This window comes from Telopea speciosissima, chromosome 2 (genome assembly GCF_018873765.1).
Source record: "Telopea speciosissima isolate NSW1024214 ecotype Mountain lineage chromosome 2, Tspe_v1, whole genome shotgun sequence".
Lineage (NCBI taxonomy): Eukaryota > Viridiplantae > Streptophyta > Magnoliopsida > Proteales > Proteaceae > Telopea > Telopea speciosissima.
The window spans coordinates 24278052-24296812 of NC_057917.1; the positions used below are offsets into that span (position 1 = coordinate 24278052).

General features: G+C 38.8%; 1 protein-coding gene across 1 annotated transcript in view; it reads right to left on the reverse strand.

Moving 5' to 3' along the window:
- Positions 1 to 13042: 13042 nt before the first annotated feature.
- Positions 13043 to 18761, reverse strand: part of LOC122651875 (protein transport protein SEC24-1) — a 77614-nt gene continuing 71895 nt past the window's right edge. The window contains exons 12-14 of the mRNA XM_043845437.1: positions 14658 to 14935; positions 13741 to 13955; positions 13043 to 13633 (exon numbers count right to left, since the gene is read on the reverse strand). Of these exons, the coding sequence (XP_043701372.1) occupies positions 13419 to 13633; positions 13741 to 13955; positions 14658 to 14935 (708 nt within the window). The 3' untranslated portion in view covers positions 13043 to 13418. The remainder of the gene's footprint in view (positions 13634 to 13740; positions 13956 to 14657; positions 14936 to 18761) is intronic.

Sequence of the window (18761 nt, forward strand, 5' to 3'; positions counted from 1 at the left end):
GAAATTAAATTATGTGGTCAATCTCAAGCCAAATTGATCAGTAAAATATGCATATCCATTTCATTAAATTATGTGGTCAATCTCAAGCAACCTGTCTAGCGATACGTGTCAGAGTGCTTTTGAGAGCCGGGAACCTTTTGAGCAAATAGACCTTAGCCAAGGTGAGTGGATATGAATCATTCTAGTAGGTGTAATGCTGCAAAACATTGTAAAGATAATTAAATGCTTTTTCTTTCTATTAAATTGCTATGAACTCATGAAATCAATGATATAAATATGAAAATGATTATGTTATGATTGAAATGCTGCAATATGATGAAATGAATGATATTGAACTACTAGACTAGATGCCATAGTCGGTTTGAAAATGAGGAGTGTGGTGGCCCGTAGAATGGGATGCGGACGACACCACTAAACTCATACGATGTCATATAGAAACATGCGGCTAGGGCTTATCACTACCCGTACTATGAACCCTTACCAACAGGGGTTAAGGTGTTGAATACCACAAATGTGCAAGGCCAATGTCCTAAGGGGCATTGCTCGGTCGGTTGCGTCATCGGGTCACTAGGACAGGTGATGTCTGTTTGCCCATCAGTTAATAGGGTTGGTGGTACCACAGTGGTAACATAGGGGGCTGGTTGGGCTGACCTTAGGAAGGGATGCCGGAGCCAACTTGTAATACCCTAATTTTGGACTAGGGGTAATTTGGTTTTTTACCTAATGTAGGATTAGGGCAAGCTGAAGTGTAAGAACTTGGACTAGCTGGAGGTACACACATGCATGCATGGTAAATAGTGTGCCCTAGTGTAACACCCTCATTTTGAGTTTATTCCTTGCCTAAATGTAGAAATAGGATTTTATTTATAATATATATAATTTGATTTAAAAAATAATTCATAGTTAGTAATCTAGCCTAGTGCTTAGGCATTTTATTCAATTTGTTAAAGGTCTAAGGTTCTATTCTTTATAAGTGCAATTAAATATTTTATTTTTTTTATAATTTTATAGGGCTTAGAAGGAGCTTCCACGATTCTAACTTGGGAGGTCTTAGATTTTAACTAGGGAAGAATTATGGATTGATAAGGAAGGTGAGGTGGCAATCTCCAATTGACTAGAAACCCAAACTTGGAGAAAGAAAGTCTTCATAAAATAAAATCCTAACAAAAAAGGAATTTTAACTAAAATTAAATTACCTAATCTAAAATTTTAAGTCAAAAATCTTAAGTCAAGATTCTTTTTGAAATATTTTCATTGGAGGACAAGTAAATAGATGTAGTTAGAGATAAAATTGGATTCTTCCCACCTTCTTTCTTTTAGGATTAAATCACCATAACTAAATCACAATCCTCATTCCCTTTATCATAAATTGGAAAGAGAGAGAGAGGGAGATAGGAAAATTCGTACACTATAGAGAGGAAGAGAAGAAGAAGAAGAGGGAAAAAGAAGAAGGAAGGAGAAGAAGGAGAAGAAGGAGAAGGAGGAGATTCGGACTATGCAAGACCTGCAACTTAGCGTCCAATTTTGATCAATTTTAGAACTGAATTGGAAAATCTTATTTCACAATAAAACGTAGCCTCATCTTTTATCTTCGCAACCCAACTTGAATCAGCACAAACGGAGATCAGAGCAGAGAGATATCTCTAATTTACTGAAGGTAGGTTATTCTGTCAAAAATCTGTGTTTCCCAAATCCGAGTTTATGCAATATATTGATGTTGATTTTATCATTACCTTAATCATAGGACTCCATTAGAGTGGTTCTGAATTAGGAAGACATATATCAATATTATTGAAGTATTGATTTGAGGTCACTTATAGAAACCCTAATTGCTTTACACAAGGTGAGTAGATCTTCAACCATTATACTTGATATTTGCTCTTCATATAAAATTTGTTTTAAAATAATTTTTAAATCTGAAATTTAATTTTAGATTGAGATTTATCATATCAAAAATATATTTCCTTCATACGTTCTACTCAATTAAAGTGTCACACATGATTGTTTGCAAGGAATGGTGATTTCCTTATGATTTAATTTACATATGTGTGAGCAGAATTTTAATAAGGTCATGTTTATAGACTAATGAATCCAATGTTTGATTGTTGATAGTATGAGGAAGGTCTATTAATTATTCTTCATGATTATAACTTAATGCATGATATTTTTGGATGATGCATTTAAATCTGATTCTTTATTGGATTTATCGATTTATGTTCTATTGAAATTGAAGATGCTTGATGACAACTTTGTGCGAAAATTTTGCCAAATCTTCTCGATTTATGTATTACAATCTATGCCATGATATATTGATGAAACTCGATTTATTTCTAAATTCTTTTTACAATTTTTGATTAAACGTTTTAGTGTTTGGAATATAGGGAGTTGCAAACCCTAAGTTCTGGACTTGTTGTATAGCTTTATGTATAAGCATGGATGTTCTTCTCTATTACCTTACCGACATGGGTTAAAGTGTTGGGGTAAAGATAAGTCAGCGGGTTTTTGAGCTACAGGCTTACCCTTATTGGAGGTATATGGGCTACTAGAAAGAGGAGTGATGATCAAAAAACTCTCCAGGAGGGTTGGGGCAAGTTTGGTCACTAGTTTCTTGATGTTGAGAGGGGATAGTGGTGTTGTAGTTGATCATAGATGGAGTTCATACGCCGCTATCATGAGGGCATTGACCAGTATATGGTAACTAGCTCACACTAGTCCATTAGGGAGTGATGTGTTTGTTATTTTACGTTCTTTCGATATATCTTTCATTGATTGTTGTCTTATAGACTTTTCATTACAGTAGTGGTGATAAGCATATATGGTTATGATCATTTTGTTTTGTTTTTCGGATTTATATATACATATTATTGTATGTCTTTACATTTTGTATTACTTGTGCATGTTTTCACACCTGTATAGTTGTTGTGGATTTACTTGCTAAGCTTTTTCCGAAGCTTACCCTCACCGCTTTTCAAATGAACAACTTTATGAATACGAACCTGGATGTGGGGATGTAATAGAGGAGGAGGTCCAAGAGGACGAAGCATTTAGAGTAGAAGATGACAACTACTATTTAAAACTTTACAATTTCTTTCAATTTTAGAAGAACTTATAGTTTGTTTGAGTTTAATTAATTTTGGAGATTGTAACCTTTATTTTAGAATTTTAAGTTTAATTTGGAATTTGTAATAGTTTTGTTTAATTACTCTACTTTATTTGAAGTCTTAATCTATATTTTTTTAGACATGTGTTTGTGTTTTGGTTCTACTCCGATTCATATCTCCTTGACATAAACGATCTTGTGGACCGTCAATGTTCCTAAACTGCTAGGGTGGTTTTGGGGGCAGTACACGACTGGTCTTCTCCGACAACCAATGGATGTATCACGGGAAGAGGTTAAAAACTCGCACCAGGGATACATGTATTGGGGATTGTAATACTACTTATTTACCTAGTGACTTAGTTTTATTGGTAGGTGGACTAGAGAATAAAACTGAATGCCATGCATATAGGATCATGTTGTGTTACATCTGCATGCATGATTTATTATTCATTTGTTGGGCTCAGTGGAGTTCATCCCTCATGAAATCTTTCTTTTTAAGTGATTTTGCAGGTACTGGTTTACATATGAGCGATGAAGTTGTTGATGGAAATGTTGACCTTCCATACTCTACGATCTTGTGAAGACCTTATGATTATATAAGCTTTCTTCTGTTAGATATGTAATTATCTGGATATTGTACTTTGAGCATAAATAGATATGTATATAGTATAACATAGGCACTTGGGATTTTATTGTAATTAATATTATCCATCTATGGGTAGTTGTTGCCTTTCGTTGCTCTTTGATAAACTTTCTTTATATATCTACCCTTATTGGTGGTTTGTGACATGTAAGTACTGTTTCTGGATCCTGGAGGATTGGCAGATATCGTGGGATATCCGGATCGTCAGCTCAAACTTCCTAGGGTGTGGTTTGGGATGTGACATAGTGGTATCAGAGCGAGAAGTTTTATTTACATTCACAAATAGCAAAAGTAGGATGCTGGGTAGTCTAGAGACAAGGAAACAAAAATTTTAAATAAACATACAAATAAAGAAATAAAAGAACATAGTAGGAGACTAACTAGGTGCTAAAGCCGATAACCTCATAATTTAAAGGGCATAAATTATTACATTCAAAGAAAGTGGAAGTATTACTTCCAAACACAACATAAAAGAAGAGTGCTACTGATAAACAGAATCAAACATGAACATAAACCGAGAAATTCTAAATTTTAGAAAACATTAAGACCTAGGCCTACTCTTGAGCTGAACTAAGAGCTTGAAATGATGATCAACAACTATAGATACCTACAGACCCAATTATACCAAAATTGAACCTTGATAGCCAAGGATTTCTATGTAATTGAAGGGAGAATAGATTACCTCCAAGACCAAACCACCAATATTGAGAAGTTACTCAATCAATGGTCGAACCAAATCCAGTGCTTAAATTAAGACACACAGATGCATGTTTTACTAACTCTATCTCATGATCACTGCACCCATGCATTTCAAACTTCTTGTTCCAAATTATTTCATTCAAATATTTCACGTACGTAAATGTTGTCTCAATATATGAAATATGTTGAATCTTCCTATTGCATCCAATTAATCATATTTATTTAATCTCAAATCTTTCAGAAAGTAAACATGGTCCGAACTCGAGCCAATAGTAATGTTCCTCATGAAACATGTCTTCCTATTATCCCTCTAATTGATCCGCTCAATGAACCTGTAACTCAAAACATAGAAGTTCCACCGGTACAAGTACCTGAGGCTCCTATTGGGGTATTCTAACTCCACCTCCATAAATATTTTGATGATAACAAACATGTAGACATGGCCTTGTAAGTGTTCTTATGTCAACAGGAAAATAAGTCACACAACTAGAAGGCACAAAGTAAAAGAAATTCAAGAGATCATTAAAGTTCAAGACCTTGACGATGTGACAAAGCTTGACAAGCATAGAAAACATCTAAAAAACTTTTGAAGGTTGAAGAACGTCACGTGAAGCAAGAAAGACAAGATGCTCGTGTGCACATACTTAGAACACTCACACTGCATACTTGTATTGCATTTGCATAAATTAAATGAAAAATCACTTGCATCATTTACGGACTTTAGGAGGTTATAAATGAACCCCGTGTGACCTTAGAATAGGTTAAAATTGGTTGAAAAAAGTCCCCGACCAATCCCCTCGGTCAAACGGTCAAAATCATGCCTTGACTGTGATCCCGTCTGAGCATCCGGTCGATCGGATCTCAGGGTACACATCGACCGGGTCTCACAGTGGGCTCTTGGGTACGTTCCCATAAGTGATCCGGTGGACCGGATCAAGTGGGACGATGATCCAATCGACCGAACATCGACCGGATGCCTATACTGCCTTCAAACAGCTAGTTTTTAATGGCTAGTTTTTCCAACAGTTAGGATCCGGTCGACCAGATCAATCTTCAGGTCGATCGGATTGGTAAAAAATAGATCCGTTAGAGTACATTTTGCACATGTTCTAAAGGCCATTAATGAGCTTATAAAGAGAGAACATGTCAGTCCTTTTCACCTATCCACTACAGTCCAAATTAGCAATTTTGTGAAAAGTAAAAAGTCAATTTAAGCTCTCATTTATTGAAGTTTTCTTGTTCTCATCAAGTCTATTCCAAGGTTGACTTCAAAGCTTTAAAGACCTTCATATCTTTACACTCTAAAGAATAGTCTTGAAGAAGGTCATCATTACAAGCATTCTTGCATTATTTTGACACTTGCAAGGAGTACACATCACACTCCTTGCCTAGGTAACTCTTACCTTTATTCTCTTTGTATTAGTTTATGCTTTTAAGTTTATAAAGCATTGTTTGCATTGGCCTAGACTGTAATTAGGTATTGCAAGGATTCTCTTATCCTTAGAAGATTGGGATCATCTTATCCCGTGGAAAAATATTGTAAAGGTGTTCTTCCCACCTACTGTACTGAAAGGAAGTAACTAGTGAAATTCTCTAAAGGTTGAGAGGAGTAGATGTAGGCTAGTTTAGTCGAACCACTATAAATTATGTGTGTCCTCTATTTGCGTAATTTCTCTCTCTATCTTGTTTTAATTTAAAGAAAATTTTAAAAGGATAACATTTCATTAGTGGTAACCTATTCACCCCCCGCTAAGTTATCCCATAGCTCCTCCAACTCATACAGCTGCACCTCCCTCCGTTATGACTGCTGGAGAAGTGGTTGCCACCGTGGCTAATATGGTACAACCCATGCAACAGGAACAGCAAACCTTCATACAAACCATAAATGCTCAATCCAATCTGTGGTGTGAGATAGGGAGTCAACCATGACAATTGGTCAGAAATGGGTCAAACCTTTCAGCCTCCTCACCCAGCACTAAATCAAGTAGGCCAGGCTTCTTCTCAGTCTATCCATCCTGTACCTGCCTACCCACCTCCTGGACCTGGTCACTGCTATATGTGCAAACTGCCCGGACACATGTTTAGAGATTGTCCTCATTGCAGTTCCAATACACCTCCACAATTCCAATTTGCTGGTCAGCCTTCCAGCCCCACAGAGGCAAAGTCCAAGGGCAAGTATATGCCTTGACCACAGAGGACGTTGATGCAAATTTGGATGTGATGAAAGGTACTCTATCTGTATCATCCTCCCTAGTTCGAGTGTTATTTGAATTCAGTGCATCACACCCTTTTATTTTTACTACTTTTTGTGATTAGATGAATTGTGTTATCGAAGAACTTAGAACACAAATTAGGGGTTAGAACTCCTATTGAAAATATTGTGAATTTAAACGAAGTATGGAAACCTTATTCAGTGGAAATATGTAGGTGAAACATGATAGCTCGTTTGACCTAGTTGGACATGAAAGACTTCGATGTGATCCTAGGCAGGGATTGGTTGTCCGCCTACGGAGCTAATGTCATGCGAGCGGAGAAATAAGTTTTGTTTAGGCTAAAAGAAGATGATGAACCCACTTGTAAGAATCTGTAACCGATAGAAGAATGGAATCGAAACTGAAGGATTTGACAAAACCTTGCTCAATGAAAGGTATGGGTGAAGTAATGGATCCCTGAATGTCCCCTCCGTTATTGGTAGCGAACAATAAGGAACCCAAAGTGAAAGTTTTCATTGGACTGAGTCGTGTAAGCTCAAATAGTTCAGATTTATGCCTTACAACCAAATACTATAGAAGTATACGGTACTGGACGAAATGCACAGAGATAATTGGATCGTTAGATTTCTTGAGGGTTTATGTATGAGGTTCGATTCCCTTTGGACCTTTATATTAAGCAGAGCCTTAGATCAACCAAACCCGGAAGTGATTTAGATCACCTGTTATTAGGTGGATATGTTTGAGAACCAAACCTTGATAGCTCAATCGAAGCAATGAGTTGTGCTGGTACAAGACGGGACTTGAAGTACACCTTGGGCAATTAGGTATTTCGTTGGGTATCACCAACCAAAGGGGTGATGTGGTTCAATAAGAAAGGGAAATTGAATTCAAGAATCACGAACAGAGACGTACTGATTGGCAGAAGTCCATGACGTATTCCATATATCGGTGTTAAAGAAGTACCTCCCGAACTCGACTGATGCCTTGACTCAGGAACCACCTGGGTCGCTGCCGCCATGACCTATGAAAAGAAACCCGAAGGGATTGTGGGGTGTAAGGAGCACAATCTCCACAACTGGATTATCTTATTGTAAAGGTACTGTGGAGTAGTTGCCCCGAACAAAGAACGTCTGGTTGACGAGAAGATGAAAGGCGATAGTATCCCCATCTACTTGAATCCCCAGACACGTCAAATTTTGAGGACGAAATTCTGATTGAATCCCCTAATTTATCTCTTAGAGATGAGGTAGGCTTCCTCACTCAAGCCATAAGCCCTTGATTCGTCCGTAAAGCATATTCTCTCTCTCTCTCTCTCCCCCCCTATTATTTCTCTATTTTATTTTATTTTTAGATTACTTTGCACATAACAAATAAATGTTAGGTACTTGATCGATATGCCAAAAGCTCCAGAGCTGATGGAACACGTTAAATCAATCCCTTTAACCTATCTCATACTAGGCTGGTAACGCCCATACACTAGAGTGGGCCCCATTAGGTACATAACAGACCAGCATGTTTGCATAGTTATCGTCCTCGGTGGGTCTCACTCTAGACAGCTTTCACTCTAGTGATAGGTAACCCTTTCTAAACGGCTCCACTCTGCTCCAGGGTTTTTAGCCTAGCGGCAGGTAGCATTTTCTTGATGGCTTTCACGCTACTCCAGGTAGCCCTCTCCTAGGTAGTCATTTCCATGACTCGAACCCGTGACGTGATGCCCAGCTCTGATACCAAATGTTAAGTACTTGAGCAATACGCCAAAAGCTCTAGAGCTGATGGAACACATTAAATCAAGCCTTTTAACCTATCTTATACTAGGCTGGCCCAATCTAGCACCCATACACTAGAGTGGGCCCCATTAGGCACGTAACACCATATCAAGCTTCAGTTCCTTAATCTTTCCCTCTATGCTACCCACTTTGAATTTCCATGTTTTAATATGTACAGAAGTAACTTTGTTTTTTTCTTGTAAGAGAAATTTTATCGAGGATAATGTGAGAAACTCATGGTTGAGATGAACATAGATCTCGTAACCATGGATTGGAAATAGGCCACACCATTGTACACGTCACCGATAAGGCCCTCTTTGCAAGGGAGTCAGCCAAGCTGTTAATCTCCTTTAGAACATAAGTGAAAATACAACTAACAAAATAGTTAGTGTCACACCCCTATCCCAATAAGGAATATAATACAATAGAAGGGGTGACTAGGACGACACACATCATCCTAAGCTACTAGGATCATAGATACAGTATCCCAATACACAGTCATTAAACGGAGAAGGAAATATAACATCTCACATTGATCAGAATGTAAGTGGACGCGTAATAATTAATAGTTTCAAGATGTTCACTAGCTAAATGATAATAAGAACTGTAGTTATACATTTTTCTATGACCATCAAGTAATTACAAAAGCAATAACATAAATGTTTATACAAGGGCATCAAGCCCCAAAATAATCAAAAGAGGGAACAAGTCCCAAGTATCAATACGGCCCGTAGGCACAGTCGTCACAAGGACATCTATCGTCGTGCTCCTCAGTCATAATCTTAGGGTCCTCGGTGCTGCTATCATCATACTCCGACGCCTGAACCTTGAGTCCAGCAAAATAGGCATTACCTGCAACCACATTTAAAAGAATGTGCACAAAGGGGGTTAGCTCCACTGAGCCAGTGAGGGGATTGGGATGCACATACACACAAAATCACTGATAGTCCATGGTGCACAATATTTTTAACCATTTGCCACCTAACATACAGTTCTAAGTCAAGGGTATATGCTACTACAATAACTCAAGAGATACTGTGGGTCCTTCCATTCTCACCACAGGGAAACCCCAGTTATTACCTTGGGGCCCGTGCCACCCGTAGCCTCATACCACCCAAAGGCAGACATCGATAACCATTATTACCCCTAGCCTGACCTCTCAAACTCTCCACAGACGACAAGTGCTCTGGCTGCCCAACACCTAAACCCATTTTGGTAAAGGTCGTAGCATAGGGAATTGATCCTAACCACAGATATACTACATGAATCCTATCGTGTTGAGAGGTATTCCAGGTGTATCAACGTCTCATTCCATCTAACACCCGGGTACCAGCACAACATGGCGCATACAGGCAAGAATGACATACAATTTACAAGTTCACATAATCCTGGGGTTCCGGCACCGGTACATCCCATCACCGTAACCCGACACAATCCACATAATCATTATCATCATCATCATATAAGAAGAAAATGCAATATGCAATCATGCTTGAATGATAATGCAATTATCATGATATATATGAGTAAACAATAGTAAACAAACCCAAACAGTCACCTAAACCCACTCACCAAAGATTCGCACATCGTTCGAAGTGTCTAGAAGAGGTTGCTTTGGTACATGTTCCCCCGTACTAGTTAGACTACCTAGGGATGCGTGAATAAGGTGTTAACAGGTATAGGTGGGTCCCATAAAGGGTCCCCTAGGTTTACTATTCAATTTAGCAAAACAGAACATGAACGGATTTACGGAATTAACCCACACTCGGTTAATCCTTCTGTGGTTCCGTCCTTAGTTAAGAGAAGCAGAAGCTTCAACATTTGGGACGGATTATCGAAAGTAACCCACTCCCGTGGTTCCATCCGTAAATCCGTCCAAGCCAAGCCTTAAGGGATCGAGTAAGTATATGGAACAGATTCTCGAATGTAAGCCCCGATACTTGGGCCCATCCGTAAATCCATTCGAGGCAGAACATGTGTTCCTTAAGCCCTCGATTTCCAACTTAGTTCCTTGTATGTTTTAAGGTCTTAGGGCTTAGGGAAGATCATTCCAAGGTCCCTTAAGGTCACTATGACCTAGTCTAAGCTTGGTCTTAGGGATTCAAGTATTGGTTTCTCCCAAGGTTCCATTTCTAGGTTAAGTTTGCAAATGGTTAAGAGTCCAACAGGGAAGTATGAATAGGGTGTTTAGTTGTCCAAGGATGAGCATCAACCCACCCATGAGCTAAGGTAGGTGTCCCATTAACAACACCCTTGGGTTCCAAGTGGAACCCTAGGCTAGGACCGAACTCCATAGAAGGGTCCTTAAGAACCAAAGGTAGAGAAAGGAGAGAGAGGATATATGCTTACCTACCCCAATAGAGGTCCTCCAAATCAGCAAGCCCCAAAGCCTCCACCTTCTTCTCCACCTTCAACAATCTCTTTACTCCTTCTTCTCCTAATCGGTTGTTAGGTTAGGATAGTAATGACCAATAAATGGTCTCCAAGGTGTATTTATAACTAGTTGCTCCCTTAAGGTCTGTTTGGCTAGGTCCCTGAGTCATAACCCATTTTAGTATAGTTTAAGCCTTGTGGGCCCGCCCAGTTGCATAGCCCAACAACACATGGGGTAGGTAAGGGTGGGGTCCACCATGTCCGGAGACATAGCCATTATATTTGGAACACGGGTATGTGGGTCCCACACAAAAAAACATACACAAAGCACATAATAGCACAAATGGATTTACGGATGTAACCCACCCTTGTGGGTCTGTCCATAAATCCGTTCTAGCCAAAAGGGCTGAAACAGCAAAAGAAAAGGTCTCGGACCTTGGCCCCCACTTCAAGGACTAAGGAGAGGGTAAACAAGCAAAACAAGAGGTTAGTAACTTACCCCTTGTCCATCACGTTGTGTCCTCCACGATCCCGAAGAATTTCCCCACTGTGATGCCGACCTCATCAGTGAGCGAAGTGTCTAAATGGGGCGATATAGGGTATTTTCTCCGGTACTCCTCACTCCTAGGGCTTGTACTAGGAGAATGGTCGACACAATCGCCATCGATAAATTTCCCCCACTCCTGGTTGAGGAACCTTTCCTCGACGGGCAAACCCGTGCCAAAGTCAATGATCTTGTAACTGGGCTTAACCATCATTGTGAACAGCTCACGTCATACATGGCAACACCATCTACACGTCACAAGGATAACAATAAAATATTAAGATCTCGGGTGTGGGTATAACAGTTAGACAGATGTTTGATATCCTCTGAAATAGATCTTAGATATGAAGGAGAAGTACCAACTCCGTTCTGTAGGTAAGAAACCACATCCTTACAATTTGACTCAATAACCAACTTCTCAAAATCTTTAGATAGTGCATCTAAAAGAGCACCACGGAGGGCCATGGCCTCACTTGCTGCTACAATAGAGAACTTTTCTGGAATTGATACAACAAGGAGAGGACCTTTAAATCCCGACAAATCAATCCTAAACCACCGGTTGAAGTATTGAGAATCAAACTTGCATCACAATTTATCTTTATGTACTTGGTTCCGAAGCAATCCATCCAGTAATACTCGGTGGCTGGAAAGGTTGGGAAGAGTGTTGCAATCCCGGTGAAGATAAGGAAACCATAAACTCCAGGAAGCTTTGTTTGAGGCAGCAATAACCTCTTCAGGAGTATCTAATCACATCTTAAAATAGACCTGGATGGGCTTATGGCATTTTATACCACTGCCACTTTCAGCTTATTGCTATGGGGTTTTTGTTGAATAAAAAACAAATAGATGATGTCGCTAAGGGTCTTTTGAATAGCTTGTCTAGGGGATGGTCGATTGTGGAAATTTGATCAGATGTGCAAGAGTTGACGCAAGAGTTGACGCAATGGTTACTAGAGCCGAGTATTGAGGTATGGCCTTGGGATTTGGTTCTTTTTTTTTTTTGATTTATTTCAGAGTATGCTAAAGGAATTGTTTTTTATTTCTTTTTTTTTTTTTGGTGATAAATCTGATGATGTTGTTAAGATGTTCAAGTGGCTGACTAGCAAAGTATTGCTTTAGAAGTTAAATTTCATTGTCTCTGGGGATGATGTAAATATTAACAGTTTACTTTCTTAATGGATGATTTTCATTTCATAAAAAATAATAAGAGCTGCAAAAGATATGTATAAGCAAGCATTTGAATTGCATTTTAGTAAGTAAAGCAATTGGATTGCAATGTCTACATGATACGATAAGGCCAAACTTAAGTGATCAGGCTCAACCAACTGGAATCTGACAATTTCAAATGGATCTGCTTGTGATATACTGGGCATGATTCCAACTTGAGGTAGAGTTGGACCACTTCTAAGCTTCCAACTGCAAAGAGTATAAACAAGTAGTATACGCCAAAGTCATTCCCTAAATGTCCATTGTCCATGTAAACTCATGTCTAAGATAGTTTCTGAAATCAAGGTATTTCAACAAAGTGAATTGTGACATCCTAGTCCTATCAAATGGTTGTGAGCTAGAATTAAAACTCTTTGTACTATCACAGCACTTGCCCAACTCAATTCAGCTGAATTCAATTAACAAATATAGTATTATACCAACTAATGGGGTCAATTACTATCCCACCATTCTATAACTAATTGGACCAATATCAAATTCGCTCTAATGCCTCATCCAATGTGACTGGTCACATTAAGTTAACATTGATGCAATAACGTTGACTGATCCAGACTCTGCCCCAATTTGCCACACCAAGAATGTTCTCACTAAAACTTTTGTCCTTACGCCAACAAGCATGCTATGATAATATCATAAAAACTTCTGCCCAGAAATGCATCTGGTGTATCAGAATACGCTCTTGTTCTCTATCCAACTCTCTAAATGCGGAATTTCTCAATATCTATCAAGTTACATTGCTACATATGATTGTTCCTATCAAAGGCCCTCCAATCTCTTCCATGTCTTGGCACTGTAATAGGTTAATAAGTTGTATTTTTCTTTCTAAGTTATGTTGAGGTTTGATTATGTGACATCAAGTCTTCATGTATTCCAAAACATTCTGGCTGATATCTTCAAGGAAGGAAACGAAACCCATGGCACTAGTGAGACCACTCCCATCAACATCTTGCTCTTCAATAAGGTAGTTTTCAAATGGAGAGGCATCATCGTGTCCTCCCCGGATAAATATAAGCTTTGGTGTGATACTTCTCTCCTGCTTCAGTTTGTTAATTGTAGTCCGAAGTAGGCCTGAACAGATGACATCATCTTAGCAAAATTAGTATAACTTTACTTTCTTAGTCATGAACACCAAACATACACTCGAAGATTAAAAAAAGACAAACACAAGGGCTTACAATCATGTGGAGGAGGAAAAGGAATGGTTGGGTCTGCAGTTGAAGAATAATAAACAATGAGAGTGGTGAAGGCATCCAGAAAAAATATTGGACTTCCGCTAGTTATAAGGGCAGCATGACTCAATGAGTGGCGAGGATATGCTTGCTTATCTGGGGTAGCATATGATGTCAGTACAGGATACACCGCACAGTGAAGAGAACTCGGTTCCAAGGCACTGCATGGAAACATCAATCAGTCATATTGCTCACATAATTTTCTTTCCAAGACTCAAAAAAAAAAAAAAAAAAAAAAAAAAAAAATAGAAAGTGAATGGTGCATACATGATATTATACTGTGAACCAATTAACCAAACCAAACCAAAGCCCCACCCCACCCCACACCCAAAAGGGGGGGGGGGGCACAAAAAATGTGCACACGCAGGGAGTGGGGAGGAAAGATGAGGCAAAGCTCAGCCAGCAAAAAGGAGCCAAGTGTGCAGAAGTGGAAAATGAGGGTGATGAAATTTGCCAGCTAATATAACAATGACACAGATCCATAAGCTATGGTAGTAGTGAGGTGAGTTAAGAAGGCAACCTGCCTCATATCATTCTTACAGTCTTACCCTAACAAACTCCTCCCCCTACCTACCCTTTTTCCATGCCATATCAAGTTTTATTCAATTCTGGGTTCCATCAGGATGGATTTCACTCCCCAAAGTATAGACACAGAACAGGAAAGATAGTGAGAAAAATGAGCTCTGTTTCTAAACCTGACCACCCGCTGCCATCCTTACCTCCGCAGTTAACCAGACACAAAAGAAATAGGCAATAGGTTCTTAGTTAGTAGGGTAAAAAAACTTGCATCTACATTGCATAATATTGTATGACATGATCCTATGCAAAAGACGCATAGTGCTACCTACTGAAGTATCAAATACCTGAAAAGGCATTGCAGGTATATACGATAGTCTGGATGAACACCTTCTTCATGGAACCGAAGAAGGGGATTTCTGAGCAAAGCAAATACAAGGCGGGGTAAAGGTTGCAGTTGTGGACATTGTGCGAGTGTGACATCAATCGGAGAACTTGCTACGCTTTCATTCCCATACTGAACAACTTTGCAAACATCATTGTATTGAGCTGTGAGAATTACTAGCCAGTCATGGAGCAACATCCTCCCTTCCCGGACTCCTTGCTCCAAAGATGCTGAAATAACCTGGACAATTTTGAATGCTATCAGACACATAAGTTGAATATTTAGCCACACAAAGTACACAAAAACACACAAAACCTGTGATGCAGTTGCATTTGCGTGGCTGGACCAGACCCAATCTGGAAGCACAGACTGAGGCAAACTCAGCACAAAAAAAGATTCTGATCCAATGAGGGCTGGTAGGGTTTGATATTGTAATCTTTTATTTTATTCTGTTTTATTTTGGAAGATACGTGACATTAAGATAGTTTCCCAGTTTTTGTTAAATTCAGTTTCTATTAGAAGTCTTCTTTTTATATATATGTCTAAGCAATAAGCAACCATCGATTAGCCTTGAATATGGAATGAATGGGAATGACGGCGCTCCCGGGTTCGGAAACATAATTCGGAATCATTATGGGCCCACAAGAAGAGTAAAAAGCTCAAATCAAAGGATTAGTGGCAAAACAGTAAATAAATTGAAGTTTATAAGAGTGGCAGGGCTGCAAAGGAAAAAATTCTTAAAGGGTACATTAGTAGTTAGATTGGGGAAAGTATTAGAAGGGAATTAAAATAAAAGGGGCAAGGACAACCTTGGAAGTAAAGTTAATTAAAGGGTAATACAGAAGAAAGGGAAAAGAAGGGTAATTTGGGAAACAAGGGAAAAAAAAGAAATAAAGAGACAAAAGGGGAATCATGGGAGGGGATATCGTCTCCTACCTCACAACACCAAAACCAAGCGACTGCAAAGGAGAAATCTCCTACACGATATATCGGATCACGCCCTAGAGTTTTGGGACTGGATTCTCTGCTACGGATCCTCTAAAAACCAGGCATGTGCGAACTCAATCTTCAACCTAGCAACTAAATTGGGGTTTTCGAAACTTGCTGGCGGATGTTGCAGAACCAGGTAGAGATTCTGTTTAAATCTCACAGAAGGGAGAGTATTAGGTTCGAGGATCTAAGGATGGAATCACCAAGGAGATGTGATTCAACCCTTAGTTCATGGAGTGCCTTGGTCACGCTAGCGTTTAGCAGATGAGGAAGAAGAGAAACAGGAAAGAGTAAAAAATAATGAACAGCAAGGATGAGAGAGAGAGATTAATGGGGAGGGGAAATTGGAAAACGGAACAGCAGTTGACCAACTCGACATGAACACTCATGACTCAACAACGTAAAAGAACTCTCGATTTCATTCCATATCTCAAATCTGTAGAAATATATAAAGGGAAAACAAACACTTCTATTCAAACTCTACAATTGTGATAGAATATGAGGTAAACTCCACTCTTTACCCATGACATGCTACCAATAATTTAAATGAAAAAATAAACTACTGCTGCCAGCCCTAATTAGACAAAAAACTCAGGTGGGACTGGTTAAGTCTGGGCTTTGGTTTCCAAACCCGATTGTGTTGGTCCAACCACTCTTAAGGCCACAACATCAATTCTCCTCCTTAGAAAAGAACTCGACTCTGTTGAGTTTGGACAAGGGCCAAGGAGGCCATTTAGATCAACACACTGGAGGAGAAATGATCCTGTTGTCCATAAAAGATTGATCGCCAAAAAGTCCTTAGCTGGAAGGAACTTCATCTCAAGTCCACCGTGTTCATAGTACAAAAACTCGTTATATCTCGGTCGAGATTTCGAAAATTTCGAGTATCTTGACCTTCTCGAAATGAAATGCTAGTTTTTTTTTTTTTGGTAGAAAACGAAATGCTAGTTCAATATGAAAAAATGCAATATTTCGACTGAGATTTCGGTCATCTCGGGAGATTTTGAGCCATTGTAACATCTCACCAAAATATCGGCAAGATGTTACAAACACACCTTATAAAAAGACCGAGTCTCGAGACTCTCGGTCGAAATTCGAGCTCACAAGACTGCTATTTTTCGAGTTTTGGTCCTATTTCTTCATTCTTCACTCTTTTGGTGATTTTTAGTTTGTTCTTCGAATCTTCGCCCCATCTTTTGTGAATGACATCTTCTCCTACTCAACCCACCAACCGTACCCGTACATACTCCCAGAATCGTCATATCCAAGTGGATCAATGGGTAGTCGTGGTTCTTCATACTTTGGTGACCCATATCCTAGGATAGGTTACCTTCCGCACGTTGATGATGCAATTTACATGGCAACTGTGGATGACTACACTCATTTCTTCACCCAGACTATGACAAGGCATTCATATGTCCAATAGTCGGAGAACAATGCACATCAGCTCCATCGGACTATGAGTGGGGTCCTGGACGACGGAGTAATTATTATTAGTACACATTTGAGTCACTGGATGTCGATGACTACTTTGACTTGTATTGGGAATTTGGGATATTGATGTCATCCTGTTATTGACTTATTGTACTTAATATTATGACTTAAGTTATGAGTCATTGACTTTATGTTTCCAAGTGAATTACTTGTTTAAATTGCTTATTAATTATTCATTTATTATGTCGTCTAGTACTTAAAGTCTTAAACAATGTGTATGTGTAACTAACTAAGTTATACATTAGGATTCGACTGTATATTGCCAATCAAGGGTGCAAATCCAAAACACCACTTTGGGTGACTATTTTTACAGTTTGAACATATATAGGTGTTTATATAGCCTAAAATAGGGTTTCCATAAAATTTCAGGCCTTAATTTGGCCTGACACCTACCGAAATGACCTACCGAAATCTACCAGAAAAATACAATATTTCGACTGAAATACCGAAACGAAACGAGATTTTAAACCTTGACCATGTTTAAAGGAATAAGTGTTCTCATAACCACAATGTTATGCCTTCTTATCAAATAATCATGGTCCCAGGAGGATGTAATACCCCAAATTTTAGTTTTAGAAATTTGAAGTTATTGTGAATGTCCTGATGATTTTGCTTAATGGTGGATGCTCATTGATGTCTTACTCCCAATTAAGTGACAAATGTATTAATTTAATTAAGAGTGGCATTTTCGTAAATTCGATCATGGCCAACCATATAACTTACCCTTACGTCAAGTATTATAAAATTCTATTGTTTACTTCACAAGTTTTGTAAGTATAGGATTTAAATATAGTATTTGACATATATATGTATATATAGTGAATTAGACTAAAGGTCCTAAGGTTGGTAAAGTAATGTGATTTATGAGTTGAGTCAATTTGGTTCAACATGAGGGTTCACATAAGGGACTGAGTTGGGTCTATGTTGAGTCATGGGTTGGGTCAACATGGCTCATGGTTGGGTCTGCATAAAGACATATGTTGGGGCTAAGTTGAGACTTACTCAACATTCCTTTTGAGAGAAAAGAGAGAGGTGAAGAAAAAGAGAAAGAAGAAAGAGTGAAAAACAACCCCAGCAAGTTGAAGGTCCATGGAGGACTAAAGTTGAGTTGGGATTCAAAAGGTAAAATGAAATCTAAGTCTTGGCGAGTGATTTGAGCACCACAACTTCACCTATTTCAAGCTTGAAGGAAATTTAGAGGTAAAACTACCCTAGAATTTAATTGGTTTCTAACCTAGGTGTTAGATAACGAGTTTGATGTTTGTATAGAGTGATTTAGTAAGTATTGCATCATGTTTCAGCTTTTCATTTGAGGAAAACGAAATGGGTTTGTAGATTCTCGGATTTGAACCTGGAAGAAAAGGGGAAAACATGGTAAATGTCTCAAATCATAAAATAGAGTTTAATTTCTTGTGTGATTTGAGTTATAAAATATTATGGGTGATGGATTTTAATGTTAAAGGTGTTCAATCTCTGTGCATGAAGGTTTGACTGTAAGGCCCCTTGAAAACCCCTATATCCTTTGACCAAAACTGCTCTCGAGCAGGCACTGTAGCACAACTGGATCACCGGAAAAACTAAC